Source organism: Capra hircus, chromosome 22 (genome assembly GCF_001704415.2).
Source record: "Capra hircus breed San Clemente chromosome 22, ASM170441v1, whole genome shotgun sequence".
NCBI classification, from domain to species: Eukaryota; Metazoa; Chordata; class Mammalia; order Artiodactyla; family Bovidae; genus Capra; species Capra hircus.
The window spans coordinates 32,902,008-32,925,790 of NC_030829.1; the positions used below are offsets into that span (position 1 = coordinate 32,902,008).

Here is a 23,783-nt window from a genome sequence, read left to right on the forward strand (position 1 = left end):
CCTCAGGTTTTTCCTCATGGCATAAGTGGAATCTAATCTGGGGTTAGAGACTCTCTAAGGAGGTGGGAAGTAGAGCTGGACTTTAAATATAATCAGTTATATTTGGGGTCCTGGCTTTCATGTTTGGTAATTGGTTATTATTATTATTTTTTAAATAATATAGCTAGCTACCAAAATCAATAGATGAGAGCTGAACATTTTCTTTTTGAAAATGAAACAAACTACCTAAGGAAATAAAATAAATAAATGAGAGCCACTGTGGACCAAAGATGTCAGCAAAATGTAACTTCCACCGGGATGCTCCTGAGATCTTTCATAAGGAAATAATATCCTGAACTATTCAACCTAAAATCTTAAAATCTTTACTAGAAGGAGATTTGTGTGTGTTGGTGCAATTAGTAGCTTCCCCTTAAATTTACTTTGAAGTGTGAATATTATTTTATCACTTTTGTATAATGTACAAAATCATATTCTATCACTACTGCATGAGCTCTGAGTCTCTACATTCCTTAGAATGCCTTTTACATTGGTTTCTTATATTTATAAACTAGGTGGAAGTGACTTGAGCCCTAGAATTTGCTAGACACTAAATCTTTTATTTGGAAGGTGGACAGTGAAAAGAGACATGATACACTTTGTCAAGCAAAACCAAATAGATTTTGAAATGGGACTGTCAAATTTAATTAAAACAGGAACTCATTCATGACACGATATTTGATCTTCCAAGGAGGAGTGCATATCCCATGCCGGTGAGGAATGTGTGAATTGTCTCATATAAACAGTTTTTATACCCTTCATAACTTATTTTATCAGTGACAATGCAAGGTGGCATAATATACTGCACTATGAAGTCACTATATTGCTTGGTGAAAGTTACATTGGATTTGATCAGAAAAAGATATGAATTGTGTGTTGGTGGAAACATTCTTCATTGTTCTATAATGGGGAAAAAAATAGTTAAACATCTCAGTGTGCTTGCCAAGTCTGTTTATGGATAAATGCAATTATACACCAAAAAAGTCAGTAAATAAGCTTCACCTTCCTTGATAATCTTTGTCTTATGAACTGAGTCATATTTCCCTTTTACCATGAGAAAGGATTTGGATGAAACCCTTGGCATTTGCTCTAATTATGTTATAATATTATTCATCATTCTTGACTCGAAAGCTCAATATCAGTATTAGTCATACCACACTGAGCTCTTTATTAACCAGAAATACGTGCTATACTTTTTAAAACCATATACATTCAGATTCAATAGGCAGATGGTAGTTACTGAAAATTCCCCAAACTGCTGCAGAGTTAAATTTAAACACAAGTTGATGGTTCACACATTTTGGTAAGGGACTTGGATAAATGGAAACTGAATTTGATGACATTTACAAATATTTTCACTGTTTTCTTGGATGATTGCTTGATTCTGATGTGGTGTTTTCTTTTTTTTCCCCCTTCTCTTTTCTTCCAACTCTTTCCCAGGGAATTTACCGCATTAAGTGAACAACAGGAGATGAACTAACAGACATGGACCTCTAGACTGGGTCTTTCATTGACTTACAGGCTCTAGTTACAGAACAGAAAAAGCTGTGAGCCCCACATATTGAGAATCATGAGTACAGTCTACATGTGTGAGGCCATAGAAAAGAAAAACATTTGGTCTCATTGGATTTCTTTATTCAGGACAAACACTCTTCAAAGGGTATTTCAGAAAATACTAATCTTATAGAAAAGGCCACATGGTCAAATATTTTGGGCAGTAATAAGTCTTGCAGAGTTTTTTAATGGAAATAGTCTCATTTTGGTTCATCTTATTTAAGAATGTTAGAAGACTGTATGTAAAAATCCAGACTTCTGAAAAAATAAAATAAAATCCAGACGTCTGGTTCTCTAGAAAAACTGAAGACATGACAATGCAGTAAATTTATCCTCACAAAGAAATAATTTCTTGCAGCTTCTATTAGTCAGCAAATGAGTGCTCCATGAGTCAAGGACCACTCAGCATGCTTGGATTCTGGAAGCCTTTTACTTTACTCCCCCGTTTAAGTCTTTCTTGAGGACACACAGTATCTTTTGATGTATTAAAGGCTCTGAGAACCCCTTTAAATACTTCTACTTTATTTTGTTGAAAAAAATTTCCCTAGTATATTTGATTATAGAAGTCTCTTGCTCCACATTTTGGGATGTACTGTTCTAGATAAATCTTTGGATTTATGACTTCAGTTTTCACCTCTGAAATTTATAGATGAAATCAATTTGTAACATATTACATGGTACATGGATATGGACCACAAAATTCAAGCAAGTCTGAATTGTTGATATGAATTTATGCTACCTCCTAGAAAATATTTGTTAAAGTGTTTAGGAAGCTCAGATTTTGCAATAAGGTTTCCATTTCCATTTTTGGATGCTTCTATAGGCATTGAAGATGCAGAACAAATCCACCTAGCTAGAGTATTTATATATTCAATCAGATTTCAAGGTATATTAGAAGAGATGAAAGAGCCTCTGGATTTTACCCAAAGGTTAACTGAAAAATCCACTCTAGGAGACCCACTGTGCCACTGATCTAGTAACAGGCCCTAATAACACATATTCTGGAGAAAAGACTTTGGAGGGAAAAAACACACTTGCAGTATGATATGATAAGTAACAGGAATGTACAGTAATATTATGCTCTACCAGAGTGCTAACATATCTACTTAAACAAGAATTTAAGTAGATAGTCTTTCTTAAAAGTGTCAGCTAATTAACTCTAAAAAAAGAAGATGGACACAAATTGATCTTTGGGGAGCTGAGCCCCATATGTATCATCCAGGTGATCACTATGGCAGCCCAATAATAGGATTTGACATTTCATCTTGCTGGCTGAGGACACTGAACTTCCAGTAATGAATTTCTAGTTTTCAGATTATTAGAGTTGGAAATATTGGTTACGATGGCAGCAATGACCTTGTGCAAATAATTCTTATGGACTATATGTCACTACATGAATGTTCTCTGGATTTGGCTAACGCTGATTGAGGGAAAATAAATGGCAAAGGAAGAGGACACAATGATTTAGAAAGAAGTTATTTACCACTTTAATAGGGCTGTCCAACATTTGGTCACACAGATCATTCTGAAACCTAACTGCTTTAACAGTCTTTCCATCTCACCAGAAGAGATCTCTGAATACTCTTGGAAAAATCAAATCAAATGTAGAAAGAGGTGCCATGATAAGACTTGTTGCTACAGCACTATGTTATTAATGATGTCAGACTTTGGATTTAATCAGAGGACATTTCTGCAGTTTAGGATAGCTATACAAAGCCTTAAGACACTGTATTTACAGAACTCAATACCGGGATCCATATTTGACCATCACTCTGCCGGAGTCTTAACAGCATGGTGGAGTGGCTCCCTCAAGAATCCTCATTTTTCTTTATCTGTGGAAAAGCTAGTAGTTCTAAAAATATTTTCCTGGAAGAGGTTAGATCGGTATTATATATCAATTGAATATAAAGTATGGTTATGTAAGCCAAGCTTGCATGCTAATATTGTACAGGATAGAAAACAACAAGTCAGGATGATGTGCTTCCTTGGACCATCTGTAGAAACAGAAGGGAGCTCTTGCCTCGGTGTTGTTTTGATGCCTCAGATTCCAGGAGTCCACCTGTAGCTGGCCTTCCAGTGTCAGTGCCATGCCCACCTCTCAAAAGGGCACATGTTTTCCTTGCCGATAGCAAAAGAAATGACAAGAGAACAAAACAAAACATCCAAAACTCAAAGACGTACACCAGCCGTCTCAAACTGTGGTACAGTTCATTTCTTGAAGAGAATATATAATATTTCAAAATATTATGTATATACATGTATTTCAAGTGGTACAAAGTAACTATAGATCCAAATGAGAAGATAGTTGACCGTTCTTCGTAATCCCAAAAAATTTGCATTGAGAAAACCCCCCTTTTTTTTTTTCTTAACCCACTTTCCATGGTACCGCCAAAACTTCGGGTCTTCTCCCTCTAGGATACTCTGTGATACACAGTAAAAGCACTGTGCTTATCTGGTAATCAGTCAAAGTGCAAATAAGAAATCCATTTGGCTTCTAATGTATAAGATGTTTTAACTTTTTAAAATGTATTTTCCGCAGAGTTGATTTTCCTCTATTACTATAACAAATGCTTCCGTTAGGTTCTTGGGTGAATCTGAAAGCAAAGAGAGAAAGAAAGAAATTTCAGGAAGAAAAGAAGGAAAAGAAGGCACAAAGAAAGATGATTAGGAGGAAAATTAAGGACACCATGGATTTTTAGGATGTTGCTTCTTTCAAGTGCACTGAAATAAAAAATGTTCAAGCCTAGAGCAGTAGTTTTCAAACGGTGATCAAAGCACATGCGCAGGCCACCATATTTTATCAATTCATTAATTTTTGCCACAAGTGAGGACACAGACTCTTGGAGCAATGGTTAAGCAAGACTGCGAGCATCGGTATGCAACCTACGTAACTGTGGGGAGCCCTGTGCCGAAAAGGACCTCACACTTGGTTTAATGACCTGCAACTGCCATCTTGAAATTCTTAGTAATATTTAAAAAGGGGTTTTGTGTTTTCATTCTGCACTGGACTCTTTCTGTAAATTATGTAGTTATTCCTATGTCTGTCTGATGAGAATGTCATGAGAAGGAAATTAATTAGCCTTGTCATGTTGGTCGCTCGTAAGATGCAGAGGGGTGGTATAAGGTGAAGTCATTGCCAAGGTTGGATCACACCTGTTGGGGAATTTAAGAGACCTTTGCAAGGCGAGAAACTGTTCCACTCAAACAATGATATAGTTTTCAAGGGCAATCAATGGCATACTTCTATAACTGCTGATGTCATTCAATCCATTCAAATAATGGTCCCAAAGACTCATATTCAGAAGGATGCATGCATGAAGAATCACTGGTTTAGAGCATGATGATGGTTCTAATAAAGTTGAAGGTTCTATTCTAGAGTTCTAGGACTTAAAACAGTTTTCTCCATCATCTCTTAATTCTTTATAGTTTTAGAAACTGAGTATTCTGAGTCCAGGAGTGAAGTCCACTTAAAGCTTTCACATGCTTGCATTCAAAAGTTGGTTGGGCCTGGGGCAGAATGTATAAGAAAACTTCACACATTTATTTTTTTACTCTTTCCATACAAATAACAGATACTTTCAAACTTTGGTTTCTTATAGTCCAGTGGTGTTTATGACATTTTTTTTCACTGTCTTCTTTTCCACCAAAAGGAAGGCGAAAGATACATTTCCAAAACTAATCTGGAATTGCCTTAAAAAAAAAAAAATGTGTAATGACCCTCTGTCTCTCCCCATCCCACCCGACTTTAGGCTCTATCCTTCGTGGAAGACCAGGGGCCATGTTATGACCATCATCACATTCCCAAGACTTTAACTTTAGAGAATAGAGGTTTAATACTACGTATTAGTTAAAGAAATGAATGAGCACACTTGGATCATTTGTGGCAATTTTGATAGCAGTTTATTCTTTAAGAAGTTAGCCTACTCTTCCTTCCTGTAGTCTCTAAATACCACTCCCACTCCAGCCACCCCTCTTTCCCCATCATTTCTCTCTCTCTCTCTCTCAAAGGCATCTCTTGCAAAACGAACAGATGAGATCAAGACTGTCAAGACTCTCAGAACCTTTCATGCCTGGTGGAATTTGGAGTGAAGAAGCTGGAATATGTCAAAGCTGGTATTTTACTCCTCAGTTATATTAAAAAAAAAAAACAAAACAAAACATTGAGGTGATTACAGTGGGTGGAGATATGCAAAGCCATTAGGAGGATAAGGCCAGGAAGCTGTGGACAAATGACTCTGGTGAATTGCACTGGGTGAGTCACAGGGCATATCACATCTGAAAAGATGGCTATTGTGGTTAGGTGTATAATCTGAGGGGTTAGGTTGCAATCTGAGGTCTGTAACTTACTCTTTTAGGGAATGAGACTTTACAGTGTACACTAACTGTTGATCTCCTCACTAATGTGAAAGACATTAACATACTTGGATGAAGGAAATCCAAGAAATTGCTGGATATTTGCCCAGATATAAAACCAGATTATGTTTTGGTATTTTAATCTACTAATTTTCCTTCCCGAGTGATTTTGGATTTGTCCTCATTTTATTCCCTTCCTCTTCCTGTCCCCAATCAATCATTGTTCACTTTCTACACATAAATTATTACAGCATTGTCAGACAACTTGTTTCCTCAAAGGGGAAGTCTAGCTTTCTGAATTAAGTCATTATTCCTGAATACACAAGGCAGTAGATTCTTTCCTGAATACATAGACTATAGACTCTTCACCTTTCACACTCATGCTTTTCCTCCATCAGCTTAAAGAAAAGAGATAAACCAATGGGTATCCACAACCATAGGAAAAAAATCTCTAGTCAATATTTAGGCAGGTTAGTCTTGCTACAAACTACCTACAAAGCAATGCAATTAAAAGAAAAAAAACTGAAGCCATGATCAAGGAGGAGCAGGGGTAAAATTTAGTCAACTTACATTTTTCATATATCAGTTTAAAGAAAAGGGATAAACTTATGGATATCTAAAACTATAGGAAGAAAATCTCTAGCCAATATTTAGGTAGTTTAGTCTTGCTCCAAATTCCTAACAAAGCAATTTGATAAAACAATGTAAGCTATGATCAAGCAGGAACAGTGTTAAAGTTTAGCTAAGAAGCTTCACCCAGATGCACCAAGCTTCTTCTCAGAAGGCATCTATCTTACTGTGCCCATGCCAAGTTTTTGGAGCACCTCTCAAGTGTGATTACTCTCTCCATAGCGTGGCATTCAGGAAGTTTCCTCTTTCCCTATGATTTATTCTGCCAAGTCTCCTGAAAGGGAAGCCTCTGCTTGATTCCACTTATCTTTTCTCCTTCCTTCTGAGTTTTATTGCACCCAGACCCAATTTCCTCAAGATTTTCCTTCAGACTGTGGCCTGTTACCCTGGCTAGTCTGTATTCTGTGGTATATGATGGGTTAAATGAAACACTGAATTTCTACTCTCCACCTTCCTTAAAAAATGAGCATTCTAAAAATTTAAATTAGAGCACACTTTAAACCATCTTTTGTTTATTGACATTTCAAAAAATGCTGAGAATTTTGGCTTAGGATTATTAGTTGGGAAGTAACTCACACAATAGGGAGTTTATATGGAAAAATAAAATGTAGGGAGAAAGCCTGAAGTCCCAGGAATCTTTCCTCCAAATTTCTTTACACTGAATCTCCTTTTAAAAAATAAGTTTGCAGGAAATTTACAGTTGCCATTAGCAGTCTGAGTATGTTTCTTCAGTTTTCTGCTTTTGTTTTTTTCTTAAAGAACTCTTTGAGCCAATCTTACCCATACAACAAAAAGAGGTGATTTTCTTTATTCTTCCTTTCACTTTAATAAGGTCTTGAATTTTTTACCCTAAAGATTACTCCTTAAAGAACAGCGAAAACATATGATTCCTAATTAAAATACATCTGTGACTTAAACTTTTAAAAGTTAAATTGCTAGGGTCAACATTTGAAGTGTGTAGGCATATTTATACTCTGATGGGGGAAAACACACAAGGGATACTAGAAAAATTCATATAAAACCTATTTTTTAGACTGTATGATCTAAGGACTGGTATTAACCATTTATATGGGATGGAGCACCTGTGTATATCATTTGGACTTAACTTGTGGCTTTTGTGTTTAAAAGTGTTTATTTCATCATGAATTTCTTTGTAAAGAAGGGGGAAGAAAATATGTCAATTGCAGTGTTTGGGTTTTCATAAGGTCTGAAACATTCAGCTTTTTCTACTGCCTTCTTTTTCCTTCTCTAAAGAGAGACTTGAGAATTTTTAGTTGACTGAGGTGCCACACACATAGCTATAGAGGACTCTCTTATTTCTTTGCCTGAAACAGATGTACATATCAGAAACAGGTACATCTTCTGCTTTTAAACTGCCTGTAAGGGTGATTTATTTCTCTTATACTGTTCAACTATTTGGATTGCGTTCAGCCCACCTATGGCATAGTGAACACAATGTGTACTTGACTCTATTACCATGATCAGATTCCACACACCATACTTTGGTGATTCAGAAGAATGTCTAGGATGTATTACCGCAAGCATGATGGTTTTAAAATATACTCTATGAAAGCCAAATAAAAGAAAGTGACATGAGTCACAAATAAAAAGCATTAACAATTTCTCTGTTGTGTTTTATTTTCTGTCAGCCAAAGAATCTTCTCATTGGTACTCTTGGAACTTTACATATCTAAATTCTGAAATATTTTGACTTGCACTATTGTTCTTTAAGGAGTTTTAAGTCTGAAGGTACTATGAGAACAAGGATTACCATCAATGAAGGGTGATTGGTTATTACTTGGAATAGGGAATGGAGATTTGGCAGAGAGTATGTCAACAATATGTTCAAAACAACGGCTATTGATTTCCAACCATACCGGCTAAGATACAGAGTAGCTTAAAACTAACTTGCAAGGGTAGCTTCAAATTATCTGGTAAAATCATCTTCATGAAAAATGTAGCCAAAGGGAAACCAAAAAATCCATACTCTAGACCAGCTAATTAAGATGACTTCTGGGGTATTAGCACAAACTAGGTTCAGTTTTAAACACTCTTCTGTAGATGTTGCACTGAAATGAAATACAATAGTCCAGATTGAACTTCTTGGCACCTTCAATTTGTAGGTTAACAAGATAGGATGATTTTGACAAGCCTTCTGGCTGCAAGCCAGGGACGTAGAGCCATTTACTGGCTAACGTGGTCAGCATAGGCAACTAAACTAGAAAAACAGAGCCTTCACTTATAAAAAGTTTCATAAAGTGTTATGTTTTCTGCATCACAAAAATGCAAGAACCAATTTTATTTTTTGAAATGAAAATTCTGAGAAGAAAGACCAGGTTAAGACTCATGATTGAGGGGCTGGAATCAGATATGCCCTTTGAAATTTGGATCATTCTTTTGGAAACTTACAAGTTCAACATATTGGAATTTTAACTAGTGGAGCTTGCTTTAAAAAGTACCCAATACTTGCAACATATTCACACATAACAGGGCTGATATTCTCATGGTTCTTGTACATATCACCATACTGACTGTTAAAATACAAATAGACTTTTGTACTAATAGAGTTTTGTATAGTGAATAGTTACTGTCTTACAAACCCTAAAGGACCCCCCTCGGTACCCCCATTAGAACTTTCAAACTTTCTTATGAACCAGTAACTACAGAGTCAACAACTGGCCTAGACTGTCTTCTCTAACCTTTTCCAGCCTCATGACACCAGTTCTGATGGGCTGGGTAGCCTCATACACATCATTACATATTTTGAAGCCAATTCCTGTTTCAACCACACAAAGCAAAGAACAATTATTCACATCAGAGAAACCTTTCATTTCCCTAAAAGGGCATCAAAAATTCCTTTAAACAACCTTTAGAAAATAGCAGTACTTAAATGCAGAGCTTTTTAGAAAACCATCTGGATGAATTAGGTAAGATCTTATTTTATTATCTATTCTGAGCACCATAGATGTCCAATGCATTATCCAAATACCCGCCTCATTGCCCCTCTTCCCTTTGGCGATGGCAGCCTAGCTTTGTTTATGAGTCCATAACAGACACACTAAACTGCTCAGTATGGAGAAGTCAAGTTCAATCTCTTAACTTCTCTTTGATGGATGGACACTGATCTGAACCATCAAAAATAGTTTCTGCTGGGGAAAAGGCTTCTTTCTCTCCTGTTCAAAGCTTCTCTGGGTGCTCTTTATATAACCCAAAGGCAAACAGTACAGTTTGTAACATGCCAGAGACATTTGGAAAAAAAAAAAAACCAACTTACTCTTGTGGTCTTGATTTTATTGCCTGTAGCACACATCCATCCAGAATTATCAGGGAGTGTCTTACACTCTTCTCCTTCTAGACAAGGCTCCATCTCACACCACCATTTCCCGATCACAATGGAGGCTGTGCAAAGACAGGAAACAGGTTTGTTTGCAATTCATCCAATCTGGGCATGAGACTGTGTCCTTCTATAGATGTTAATGTTCTATGAGATGCATTAGGTCCTTTTTAACCTTTCATGATTGGGTAAGAACACTATTAAGAAGAGTAAGATTTTAACTTGAAACATCTTCAAATGCAAATATAATGATGCCATCTGGTTTCATCAAGCTACATTTTGTCCAGAATCTCCTTGTATGATGAAAATATGAAGAATGGGGGCATTTACTTGTTAGAGAAACTTCTGCATTTGTTTTGTAGATCAAGAATTTGGTACTTTCTTTTCAGTGTGAGGGACAAAAGGACTAAATGTTCTTTAGAATGACTGACTGAGCTGTTCTTTTTCAGAAAGGCCAGTTTATTCACCCCCAGCATTAGGGTTTATCTCCCAGCCTAGGGCCTTTGAGAATTTCAAAGGCCTACTGAAAAATAGAAAAAAATGAACTGATGGAAAGTACAAAAGAAAGCCTGAGAAATTAAAACCAACAGTCACAATAAAGGAAATTATTTGTTTACAGTCAAAAGTATATTTGATGTGCGCTTTCAGTGTGTTTCCTTTCAATGTGTTTGGGGTGATATGACTGGAAATTTTAAAACCTGAGCCTCAGATAAAACAGCTCTACTTTTTAGGGTGACACCGAGGAGGACCACATTAGGAAGCTGGCAACGAATTTAGTGGCTGGATTTATAACACACTTTTTTGGATAATGAGATTTTATAAAACTAGAGACTGGATTCACTCAGTACAAATCAAGCAGCCCCAGAGCTTTAATATCTTGAGTGAAAATGATTTCTGCATAAGCATTGGTCATTTCTGAGGATCCTCAAGACATTGGTTTTTTTATTTTTATTTTTTATCAAATTCACCTGGCTTTTTCATGAAAAATCCTTAACATATCTGTGAGTGTTTCTTTTGTGATACTTTCCAAATGGCTGTCTTTACACTGAACTGGAACACTAGGTCTTTATCCAAAAAAAAAAAAAAAAAAAGTCACTTTTCAATCCCTCACATTCCCACGTTGTCTCTACCATGATGTTTTGTCTCAAAACAACAAAGAATTGAGCTGCAGGAGTTGCTTGTATATTTTTGAGATTAGTTGTTTGTCAGTAGCTTCATTTGCTATTATTTTCTCCCATTCTAAAGGCTGTCTTTTCACCTTGCTTATAGTTTCTCAATTCCAGAAAAATAAACGACCCAATCAAAAAAAAAAATGGGCCAAAGAACTAAATAGACATTTCTTCAAAGAAGACATACAGATGGCTAACAAACACATGAAAAGATGCTCAACATCACTCATTATCAGAGAAATGCAATCAAAACCACAATGAGGTAACATTTCACGCCAGTCAGCATGGCTGCGATCCAAAAGTCTACAAGCAATAAATGCTGGAGAGGGTGTGGAGAAAAGGGAACCCTCTTACACTGTTGGTGGGAATGCAAACTAGTACAGCCACTATGGAGAACAGTGTGGAGATTTCTTAAAAAACTGAAAATAGAACTGCCATATGACCCAGCAATCCCACTGCTGGGCATACACACCGAGGAAACCAGAATTGAAAGAGACACATGTACCCCAATGTTCATCACAGCACTGTTTATAATAGCCAGGACATGGAAGCAACCTAGATGTCCATCAGCAGATGAATGGATAAGAAAGCTGTGGTACATAAACACAGTGGAGAATTACTCAGCCATTAAAAAGAATACATTTGAGTCAGTTCTAATGAGGTGGATGAAACTGGAGCCTATTATACAGAGTGAAGTAAGCCAGAAAGAAAAACACCAATACAGTATACTAACACATATATATGGAATTTAGAAAGATGGTAACAATAACCCTGTATGCGAGATAGCAAAAGAGACACAGATGTATAGGACAGTCTTTTGGACTCTGCGGGAGAGGGAAGGGGGAATGATTTGGGAGAATGGCATTGAAATGTGTATAATATCATATAAGAATTGCCAGTCTAGGTTCGATGCAGGGTACAGGATGCTTGGGGCTGGTACACTGGGATGACCCAGAGGGATGGTACGGGGAGGGAGGAGGGAGGGGGGTTCAGGATGGGGAACACATGTATACCCGTGGTGGATTCATGTTGATGTATGGCAAAACCCATACAATATTGTAAAGTAATTAGCCTCCAATTAAAATAAATAAATTTAAATTAAAAAACAAAACAAAACAAAGAAATCACAGGACATCTCTTAACATCACAGGGCATTAATGTTAAAACGAAATGGGGTTCATGGTATAGGGAAGCAGAAGCACATTAAAATTCTCTATCCATCCTAGAGAGATCAGACTGCTACCTCAGAAGCAGAATGGCTTAAACATCCATTTATCTGCATTTAAGTTTCCCTCTTCCACACTTTTCTTATTTCAGACTTCCCCTCCTTTAGAATTCAGTCTTCCCCAAACTTCCCTTTGAACAAAAATTATTCTGCAGGCTTACATATGCAAAATCATATCTACTCTATGGTCAACTTAAAGATTTTTTTCAAGGATAACTTTGCCTACATTTGATATACACCTTACACGTAGACTAGACCAAACCACAGAAAACACAACTCCATTGGACAGAGCAAGCAGAGGAAGTAAAAATCTTGCGTATTGTTCTATCCATATGCAAAACAATGTGATATTTTTGAAAAACTCAGACTAAAAACAGAAAACACAAATCCTCTACAGCAAGGGTCTCCAGCCTCTAGACCATGGACCTGTTTCACCTCCAGATCAGCAGTGGCATTACATTGGAAATAAAGTGCACAAAGGGCTTCCCAGGTGGCTTAGACAGTAAAGTACCTGTCTGCAAGGCATGAGAATCAGGTTCAATTCCTGGGTTGGGAAGATCTGGAGAAGGGAATGGCAACTCATTCCAGTATTCTTGCCTGGAGAATTCCATGGACAGAGGAGCCTGGCAGGCTACAGTCCATAGGGTTGCAAAGAGTCAGACACAACTGAGCGACTAACACAAAGGGCACAATAAATGTAATGCTCTTGAATCATCCTGAATGGTGCCCCCACACCCAGTCTGTGGAAAAGCTATCTTCCACAAAATCACTCCCAGGAACCACAATGGTGGGGATCACTATTCTAGAGGGTCCAAAATGATTATGAATGCTTTGAATGATTTTCTTTTTAATAGTAGGGTTCAGCATCAGGATGTGGAGTAGAAGAAGAATCTTGTTATAAATTAAGAGGCCTTATTTTTGTGAACTAATAGGTTGACAATACTAAATAGAGAGGCATATATTTTGGAAGCAAGAAAAGCATATGTTGAGTTGAAGGGGAATAAAACCAAATGGCAAAGCTTTCAGGAACATAAGATACAAGTCAGTGTTTGGCAGTGCCTCTCGAGAGCTTCCAAGTTGAGGCTCCCTTCTGGCTTAAGTTCGGTCGCACACAAGCCAATGACACTTGCCGTGCTTGTCCCCTTAAAGCCCACCTAATATTTCAGTATTGTGCCCTGCATCTCAACAAGCAAGAACAGAGACCCTATGATCTTTGCTTGGAGGGGAAACTGCCTTTCCCAAAGGTCTTAGATTTAGCATCTGTCCCCCTTCATTCACAGAGGCTCACAGATAATGAACAACTGCTGGTAAGGTCAGCCGTTAGTATCTTTGCCTCTTTCTAAAGGACCCCGTTCCGTCTTCTTCAGGCTGCTCTTTGCCCTCTCACAGCTGACCTACTTTGTTGCAAGCTAACAAAGCAGCTTCTCCCCTTTCTCTCAAGCATTAATATCTCCCGAATGAACATGTAGGCTGTAGGAAAAGCAATGCACCTCAAATCCTGAGTATCACTTTTAATTCAAGTTTATAAAGACTCACCAGCATGGAGGGAAAGAGAAAAAGCTTTTTAAGAATAAAAATGTCCCAGATCTGCCGATGGTCTCGAAAAATTCATATTACAGTTGCTTCTCCTACATGGAGTTTGATGACTTGGTATTCCCTCCGGCTTTTTAGAATCTAGTTCATTTTTCCAGGATCACTTTTCTTAAGATGCTATTAGACCTGTGTTGTTTCTGCTTTATGCATTACACAGTCATTTTAATACCTATTATTTTATGGCCTAGGTCAAAATATAGTTTCTCATCCCCCCGTTTTTTTATGAACTCACATTCCCTGAAATATCTTTTAAAGAATTCATGAAGAAAGGATTTAAAAATTGCCTTCTCTTCTCCCAGTTTGGAAGCTACTGAAAACCTTCTGAATATTGAACAAGGAATGAACAATTGGATTTAATAAAATGAGCTAATATTAATGCTAGTTTATTTTTCTTAATGATTTTTCTTACAGAGGTAAGTATAATAATAAAACTGTAAATATAAATAATTCTAAGATACCTTGCATTATAATGGTCAGTTCAATAATACAAATGATAACTGACATTTCCGAATACTTCTTGTGTGTCTCTATGTTAGATACTTTTAAATGTATTATTTCATTCTTCAAAGCAATCCTATGAAGTAGATATCATGAGACCATTTTTTTTTTAGATTAAAAAAAATAAGGCCCAGAAAGTTTAAGTAACTTTCCAAAGCTTATACAGGTAGAGTTCAGAAATTTACACAAGAATTCAGGCCTGCTTGACCATAAAAACCCATGTTTTCCACCATGATAATGCTAACTCATTTTAGCTGTGAGTTTAAAAATCATAGTTCTCTAAGAAAAACATGTATTGGCTTAAGAGTGGATGAATGAATTCTCTCTGCTCTATTATTATTGAAAATAAAGTTTGTATCAACCTGAACACTTGCAGAAAAAAAAACATTCAGCTTTTTGCAAAATTAACTTAAAAAATAATTTGGGAAGGAACAGTTGATCACACTCGTTTCTTCCTAGTCTCAGCTACATGTTGCTTCATTTCATTTGTCATAGCATTTTAAGAGAAATTCCCACTAGTGAACACTTTATGAATCCATAAGAAACTTATGAGGTAGATGTCTAACTGCTCTAAGAACTTTTCTCTCTTAGAAGAACTGAATTAATTAAATATCAGCTGCAAAACCCAACTCTCTCTTATCTGTGGTGATTGTGAAAAAGAATCTTAAAAGTCCCTTTTAACCCTGGGATTCTGAGATTCTATGAATGTGCCATGTTCAGGAAAATATCTGATCTTCAATTTTTTCAAGAATGTTCATCTTTCCTTGAGAGATTCTTAAAATCACTAAGGCCACTTTAATCATGAGTCTTGATTTCGCCCTTATACCAGGTCCTATTGCTATCAAGCAGAAGACAGACTATAAAAGGAGAGTGAATCCATCTTTTGGTGATAAATTGTAAATGGAGCAGAAATCCCATTTTTAAAAAATTTTTTCGGTTGTTGTTCACTGTGAGGAATTTTCCCATGAAAATAGAATGGGATATAATAAGTAATGGGTTTAATATATATTAAAAAATACTGTCTAACAATTGTCCTTTTTAAAAAATCATTTCAGCAGATAATGTTTGAGTTGTGGTTCAGCAAATGTTTATTGGGTACTTTGCATAGTCAAAGCTCCCTGATTTGCTGAGAGTAATAAAATAATGAACACGACATAGTCCCTACCCTGAGAGCCTACAGCTTGGCTCAGGGTTTTTCAATACGAACACTATTGGTATTTTAGCATGAATTATGGTAAAGAGAAATAAATGCACAAAAATTGCTCCTCCAGTAGTAAATATGATAATGTACTAGAACAGCAGCCTCACGATTAGGAGTAGTAGGAAAATAGAAACTCTTAGTAAGATTGTAGAAGTTTCTTAAAGCAAGGAGCCTGAGCTTAAAAAAAATTGTTTTGTCATTAACTTATTTTTTAAGGATTCTTGATTTTCCAAGCAAAGGGAGGACCTATTTATAGGAGTGACTGGGGGAAGATGAATTTGGCAGTGATATGCAAGATGCAAGAAGGAAGAAGCAAGCACCTGAAATGCCAGGTAAGCACCACTGCATTCAGACAGAGAAGCGACAGGTCTTGAGTTTTGGTTGCCTGCTCTAGAATTGTGAAACACGGAAGGTGGAAAGTGATATTAGGAACAATTGGGGGAAATACAATTGCCAGTATCTCAACCATGTTAATTGTAATCCTAACCACACTGGACACTAATTATTAGCTTATTAGCTCATGTGCCAGGGGCTTCTCTGGTGGCATAAGGGTAAAGAATTCGCCTGCCAAACAGGAGACCCGGGTTCAATTCCTGGATGGGAGGATCCCTTGGAGAAAGAAATGGCAACCCATTCCAGTCTTCTTGCCTGGGAAATCCCATAGACAGAGGAGCCTAGCAGGCTACAGTCCATGGGGTCACAAAGAGTAAGGCATGACTTAGCAACTCAACAGCGACAGCAAAGATTTCACATGACTGCATACTCCCTCTACTCACTAGATTGTGAATTCCTTGAGTGCACAGATCATATTACATTCATCTTTGAATGGGATACAGTAGCTTAAGACAGGTTCATTCACTCATAAATGAATGAATAAAACAATGAAACAAAAAAGGGAAAGAAAAAATAGTGACTATTTCAAAGGATTGTGAGGATCACATGAGAAAATCATCCCAAGCACTTAGTATTGTCTAGCATTCAGCAAATGTTTAATAAATATTAGCTATTATTAGCAGCAGCAGCAGCAGCATCATTTTAGTACTCAAGACAATAAAATCATTCCCAAAAAGAAAAGGCAGTTCTTCACAAAGTTAGCAACTACACCATTGTTCTTCAATATTATGCCAAATTCTCAGCTCGCTTCTATGACTTATGAGAGTTTGAGCATAAATTAAATGATTGAACATATGATTGCATTCATGTTCCCAGAAGTAGGTTATAAGTACATCAATCATGACAAATTTTCAGGCTCATTTTTGTGCAAACTGTCACGCAATTTAAAGCAATGGCTGGGATTCCATTAGAAGAATGGGACAGCTCTCCAGCCTCCATTTTTGCGCAGGTTGTTGGAACAGCTGTTATGAGGCTCTTCTTCAAAAGACCTGAGGTGACTCCCTGTGTGTGATTGTCTTTATCAAAGGAAATGGAAAATTAAGGGCACTGAATAACATTGTCTGTAGATATTCTGAGCTCCCTCTTTCTTGTAAGCTCACATTTAAGAATTGGATCAAGTTTGGAGGGACTGGGGAATGGTTAAGACTCTAAACTCTTGGGTGTGTGATAAAGCGACCCAGGTTTGAACCTTAACTCCATCACTTATTGGTAGAATGGCTTCTGAAAGCTCTTTGGTTCAAGTCTCAGGTTCCTGAGTTATAAATGGAGTTAATAAAAATCACCACTGTAATTATGAATTTTAGATGAAATAAGAAACTTAGCATAATACCTAATAAGCTTAATGCTCAACACAGTGGAAATTATTACTATTATTTATCCATGTGTCCTCTAGCCAGCTATGTATACATTCATGCAATTATCTTTACAGAGAGTGAGTGCCTTTTTTAATGGAAGTTTATCCCAGTTTTGGGAGACATATATTTGCTTTTTTACTGTACTGATTAGACTGTACTACTTTATAGGATCTATAATATATTTCAGAGACATACACAGAATTAATAGCTGATGATAGAATTGATAAGCGTTACTTCTCTTCTACTAATTCTGTTCTAGTGCTTTTGAAACTGAGGCAGTTTTATCCTGGTGAGTGTAGAGGTGAGGATGTGGATTATGAAATGGGCCATACTTAAAGCCACAAGATAAATGTGGTACAGTCTCCTTGAGTAATAGTTTTCCTTGAAGGTATTTGAAGAAAAAAGTTATCTTTTATTCATTTGAAAACTATTCATTAAGTATTGTGCTGGACATAAAAGAGACATGGTTTCTACCCTGAAGTGGCACACAATCTCTTGTAGGAAATAAACACTGTATGTAATGATGGGGCAACATGTGTTTACAAATAGTGATATGTAGAAAAATATGATGTGCTTTAAGGGAAACTAAATGGATCTGATTTAGAGTGTCAGCATGATGGCAGGAAAGAAGTCCTCACCAAGGAGGTAATCTAACCACCAAGTAATCACCAAAGTATCTTCATACGGAAGCAAATAAGTACATTTCTTATGAGATAAAAGGTTAACTTTACCTGAATTTTAAGATAAAACACAAAGAAGTATTGTACTTGTCATGGGCTGTCTTATCGGGATGCAGGGGTATCATCCCCACTGTTTTAGGGGGAAAAAAAAAAGCTGTCTGCTTGGTAAGAGAATTCTCAGACCCTTTGCCAGTTTAAGGGAGCACTCCTAATCCCTGTCAGCAGTAATATCCTTCTTTGTGGTCTGGACACCAGGACTGGAGTCTCTGGCTTATTTCGTGCTTTTAATACATGACAACTCTATTCACGCATCCACTTATAATTCAAACACTGGATGTTGGTCTTGCTTTCCTTAAACTGATGCTTTTATTTTTGAACTTAATTCATATATATATATATATATATATATTGCACTTATGTAAGCACATAATTTAAAATATATGCTTAAGAAAGAACACAAAGAATCAGTTATTAGACAAAAAATCCTATTGTACATTTCTCGTATTCTCAAATTTAACATTTTATGTTAAAGACTAACTCTGAAGTTTACAGTAAATAGGAAGTGAAATTTTGTTATTTTTTCCAACAGTAGAAAACTTTACATTTTCCCCTCCTTAATTTTAAAAGTAATAAATATTCTTTTCTGAATTCAAAGCATACAGATAATTAGAAAAAGGAACATAAACCTGATTGCATTAGGCAGAAATAAACTGCTCCATTTCGGTATGTTTTTCCTAGACTTTCCTTCTGAGTATTCATGACATAGCATCCAAAATGATCTTTAAAAATGCAAATACTTTCCTATCATTCATCTCTTTAATCCAACAGTTCCCATTACAGAGAGTAAATCCTAAACTCCTTACAATGGCTTTCAAAGATCCACATCACCTGGCTCTTCCTACTCCCAACCCATATTTTCCACCATCCCTATCTCCACCCATCTCCCCCCATTTTGTTACCATCTCTCTGCCCCTGCAGCTCTTCTGCACACCTGTAAAGCTCTCTCTCTCTCTTTTTATTCAGCTAATCATCTGTCGGGGCTATGTTCTCCCAGAATTGACATGGTTGCTGCTCCTGCTGCTAAGTCGCTTTACTCCTGTCTGACTCTGTGCGACCCCATAGACGGCAGCCCATCAGGCTCCTCAGTCCCTGGGATTCTCCAGGCAAGAATACTGGAGTGGGTTGCCATTTCCTTCTCCAAAGCACGCATGCATGCTAAGTCGGTTCAGTCATGTCTGACTGTGTGAGACCCCATGGACAGCAGCCCAGGAGGCTCCTCTGTCCATGGAATTCTCCAGACAAGAATACTGGAGTGGGTTACCATTCCTTCTCCTGAATTGACATTGCTGCTGCTGAAGCTAAGTCGCTTCAGTCGTGTCCGACTCTGTGTGACCCCATAGACAGCAGCCCACCAGGTTCCCCTGTCCCTGGGATTCTCCAGGCGAGAACACTGGAGTGGGTTGCCATTTCCTTCTCCAATGCATGAAAGTGAAAAGTGAAAGTGAAGTCGCTCAGTCGTGTCCAACTCTTTGCGACCCCATGGACTGCAGCCTACCAGGCTCCTCCGTCCATGGGAGTTTCCAGGCAAGAGCACTGGAGTGGGTTGCCATTGTCTTCTCCGAGAATTGACATTAACCAGGCCTAATTTCAATTCTTTGTTCCCTAAGTGGCCTTTTTTGGATAACTTATCTAAACTAATTCATACTCTCTTACCTTGCCACTTCCCCTCATATTCTGCTTTGCTTTTTTTCATAGCACATACTACTACCCAAATTTACAGAATATGTTATTGACCTAATACTTCTCTTTCCCTCCCACCTGATGGTAACTCCATGAAGGTTTGGACTTTGTATTTGCGAATGGCTAGAACAGTGCTAGCACATAGTAGGTGGTTAACATATATATTTAAATTGCTTCAATAAATGTATTTACCAACACATACATACAAACATATATCATATCATACCACATGTATGGTTTGTACACTTCTTTAAAACCTAAACACTAATCATAAACATTCCCCCATGCCTATTATTAAGTAAGAGGCATCATTATCTTAATGCCTGCATAATATCCCATAGGAGGGCTGTATAACTGATTTAACCAATCCCCTATTATTGGAAAGTTGTCTTTTTTTTTTTTTTTTTTTGGTTGGTTGCTATTAGAGAGGATGCTTATACGAATGACCTTGCACAAACATCTTTGTGACGTATTTATTTCTCTAGCATGAATTCCAAGGAGTGGAATTTCTAAGTCAAAAGGTTAAAAAAAAAAAATGTTTGGTGCTTGGGCTTCCCTGGTGGCTAAGATGGTAAAGAGTCTGCCTGCAGTGTAGGAGACTCAAGTTCGATCCCTAGGTCAGGAAGATCCCCTGGAGAAGGAAATGGCAACCCACTCTAGTATTCTTGATTGGAAAATCTGATGGACAGAGGAGCCTGGCAGGCTACAGTCCATGGGGTCTCAAAGAGTTGGACATGACTGAGTGACTTCACTTTGGTGTTTGTGATATATATCATCAATAACCCCACCCCCACCCCAGAAACTTGATACTAATTGGTATTTCCCACCGAAAGTACCCATTTCTCTGCACAGCTACACCAATACTTGTTTGCATTGTTAATGATTTCAGTGAATTATGGATTTTGTCTGTCTTTTGAGGGGTACAGAAACATGTTGCTTACCTAGTGAGCCCAGCTAACTGCCAACTTTCATAGTCCAGCTTGACTATCAAAAGAGTGACCTAATACAATAATAAGGTCTCAATTTATTTGTGAATAATTCCTCCCTGAAGAAATCTGACTGAAAGGGCTGTCACAGAATAAAGAGAATGGCATAGTGAAGGCACTAAGGCCCAAACAAAACCAAAACCACTATGCTGTAGTCCTTAGTGTGCACTGATATCTCTTGGAGGTCCCTAGTGGATAGTATGTGGCTACTGCACATGGATTGCTCAGGCTTAGCTAACCTGGTGTGGAAAATCTTGCTCTTTCTGAACAGAACAAGTGCTTATACTGTCCTTCTGAAATTCTATGTCCCTGTGGATTGTAAATTCAATCCGTTTACATTCATGGCAATAAATGGGAAGAGGGGTTAACATTGATGTGGGTATAAAGAGGAACTCCACAATTGTTCTGCATTTTAAATCAAAAGGGAAATCAGATTTTAAAGTGTTTGGGAACGCATGTAAGAATTAGATTTTAAAATTAAAAAAATAAAAAACTAAAAAAAAAAAACCAGAAAAAAAAATAAAGTGATATTTACAAGCAACTTTCAAGACACTTATACATCTGTATACCTTTTGGGTGCTAGCTCTCTGTTCTTACAACATGAGAAACTGCTCCTTGGAGGGATTATATTTATTTCTCAATTTGAAAAGGTAACTTTAAAGGTTATTATTAGACTATATAATATAGTTTATTTTCTAGACTGGCTACAGATTTAATAGAATCAAATAATATTAGTTAAGTACCATTTTTTCCTTTTCATAGGTAAGGTAATCACTTTTACAGTTATTGACATACAAAACTATCACTTTGGTTGGTTCCAGTTTGTAAGCGATCTCAAATATTAAATTACTCCCATAAAATTCTTGGCATCAGGATCCTTTGCAAAACCAGTGCCTGCTATCTGAGCTGTAATGGGAAAGTTGCACACTGATTGTAAGGTCTTTCATTTTAATTTTGCTCCCACTAGAGAAGATTGATATAAATAAAATTTAAATAGAAAACATATTTCAGATGCCAGCAGTAGAAAAGACTTTGTCAGCCTAATGAAAAGGTATCAATTTTCTTGATTTTATTCAATAAACTGAGTCATTTTCTAAATGGATTAGATTAAAGGCAAGTTCAAACTCCCAGTGAGATGTTCTTGGCACTGAGGGAGACTTCAGACAAGGGAGAGAGAACAGGACACCTGGAACCTCTTAGGCCTCTTCAGATCTTTGCAAATTGATAGTAAGCTGGAGAGAAGTGTCTCAAACATGACTTTACCCATTGCCTTAGAAGCCAAATCCTGGGGAATTGAATGGGAAACATTATTTCTCTTATTTCATTAGGATGTTATGCGTGGTTGGTTGAATTACAAGAGAGCATGGAGATTTGGGGAGGACTGAAGCTGAGCACTGAAGAATTGATGCTTTTGAACTGTGGTGATGGAGAAGACTCTTGAGAGTCCCTTGGACTGCAAGGAGGTCCAACCAGTCCATCCTAAAGGAGATCAATCCTGGGTGTTCATTGGAAGGACTGATGCTGAAGCTGAAACTCCAATACTTTGGCCACCTCATGAGAAGAGTTGACTCATTGGAAAAGACCCTGATGCTGAGAGGGATTGGGGCAGGAGGAGAAGAGGACGACAGGATGAAATGGCTGGATGGCATCACCGACTCAATGGACATGAGTTTGGGTGAACTCCGGGAGTTGGTGATGGACAGGGAGGCCTGGTGCGCTGTGATTCATGGGGTCACAAAGAGTCGGACATGACTGAGCTGAGCTGAGCTGAAGCTTGGATGAAGAGCTTATGGCAGTCAGTGCTTTATACGCCTATTTCATAAATGTTTGATAAAATGAGACAAAAACACACTGTGATGCCACCATGCCCACACAGTCTCTGGGGAAGACTTTGATGCCTTCTGACTTATTATAATTAATTTAACTTCAGAAAACAACCCAGCTTTCATGTGAGGATGAGACGTGTAAACCCTGATCACAGAGTACTCTTGAAGCTAATTTTATTTGTGTGTATGTGTTTGAAATGGCAAAATATTTTAATAACTGGTTATTTTTATAATTCAGCAAGAACTGTGCAATATCTTTTTGGCATATGCCTTCATTCACCAATCCCTTGAGAAATGCAAAATAACAATTGGTGCTTTCTTTATGTTTTCTTATATAATGCCCTACAACTAGGATGGTCAATTTGGTGGAATCGTTGGGATAGTTTGGAAAAGATCAGCTTCATTTATCAGAAAATAGCTATAGACTATCTGCTCTATGCTTATCATCATTCAATATAGGCAGTCTGAGTGACATAAAAGTGATGTCAAAGCTTTTCGATGAGTTTAAGGTAGATGAGCAAATGAAAAATGATATAAGGTCCTTATTTTTAAATAGCTAATGCCTAAAATATCAAACAACTTTATTTAAACTACCAGAATTAGCCTTTAGAAATTACCACATGTATGGGTAAATTCACAACATTGACAGTTTGCAGCTTTTCATGTTCATGATGGTAAAAGGAAAGCTAGACAATCAAAGAAAGCCAACAATATAAATGTGGCAATGTTTTCAATGCATCCAGCTGCAAAAAGTTCAGAATGATAGTTCTACTGCCTCAAGCCACACATCCTTACTCTCCATGCTAAATTGAAAACTTCTTCTGCTGCTGCTGCTAAGTCGCTTCAGTCGTGTCCGACTCTGTGCGACTCAATAGATGGCAGCCCACCAGGCTCCTCTGTCCCTGGGATTCTCCAGGCAAGAACACTGGAGTCGGTTGCCATTTCCTTCTCCAATGCATGAAAGTGAAAAGTGAAAGTGAAGTCGCTCAGTTGTGCCCGACTCTCAGCAACCCCATGGACTGCAGCCTACCAGGCTCCTCCGTCCATGGGAGTTTCCAGGGAAGAGTACTGGAGTGGTTTGCCGTTGCCTTCTCTGTGAAAACCTCTAAGTTTACCTACATTGGAAGCAGGAGGTAATGTGTTCCTAATATTCAACAGCAATACCTAGAAGCCAGAAAAGTACTTCCCCATCTGAGGGCTACAGATCTCT

General features: G+C 37.5%; 1 protein-coding gene across 1 annotated transcript in view; it reads right to left on the reverse strand.

Annotated features, from left to right (window-relative positions):
- FAM19A1 (family with sequence similarity 19 member A1, C-C motif chemokine like) overlaps nucleotides 3,054-23,783 on the reverse strand; it is a 518,748-nt gene continuing 498,018 nt past the window's right edge. Inside the window, exons 4-5 of the mRNA XM_005695754.2 lie at nucleotides 9,848-9,972; nucleotides 3,054-4,184 (exon numbers count right to left, since the gene is read on the reverse strand). Of these exons, the coding sequence (XP_005695811.1) occupies nucleotides 4,167-4,184; nucleotides 9,848-9,972 (143 nt within the window). The 3' untranslated portion in view covers nucleotides 3,054-4,166. The remainder of the gene's footprint in view (nucleotides 4,185-9,847; nucleotides 9,973-23,783) is intronic.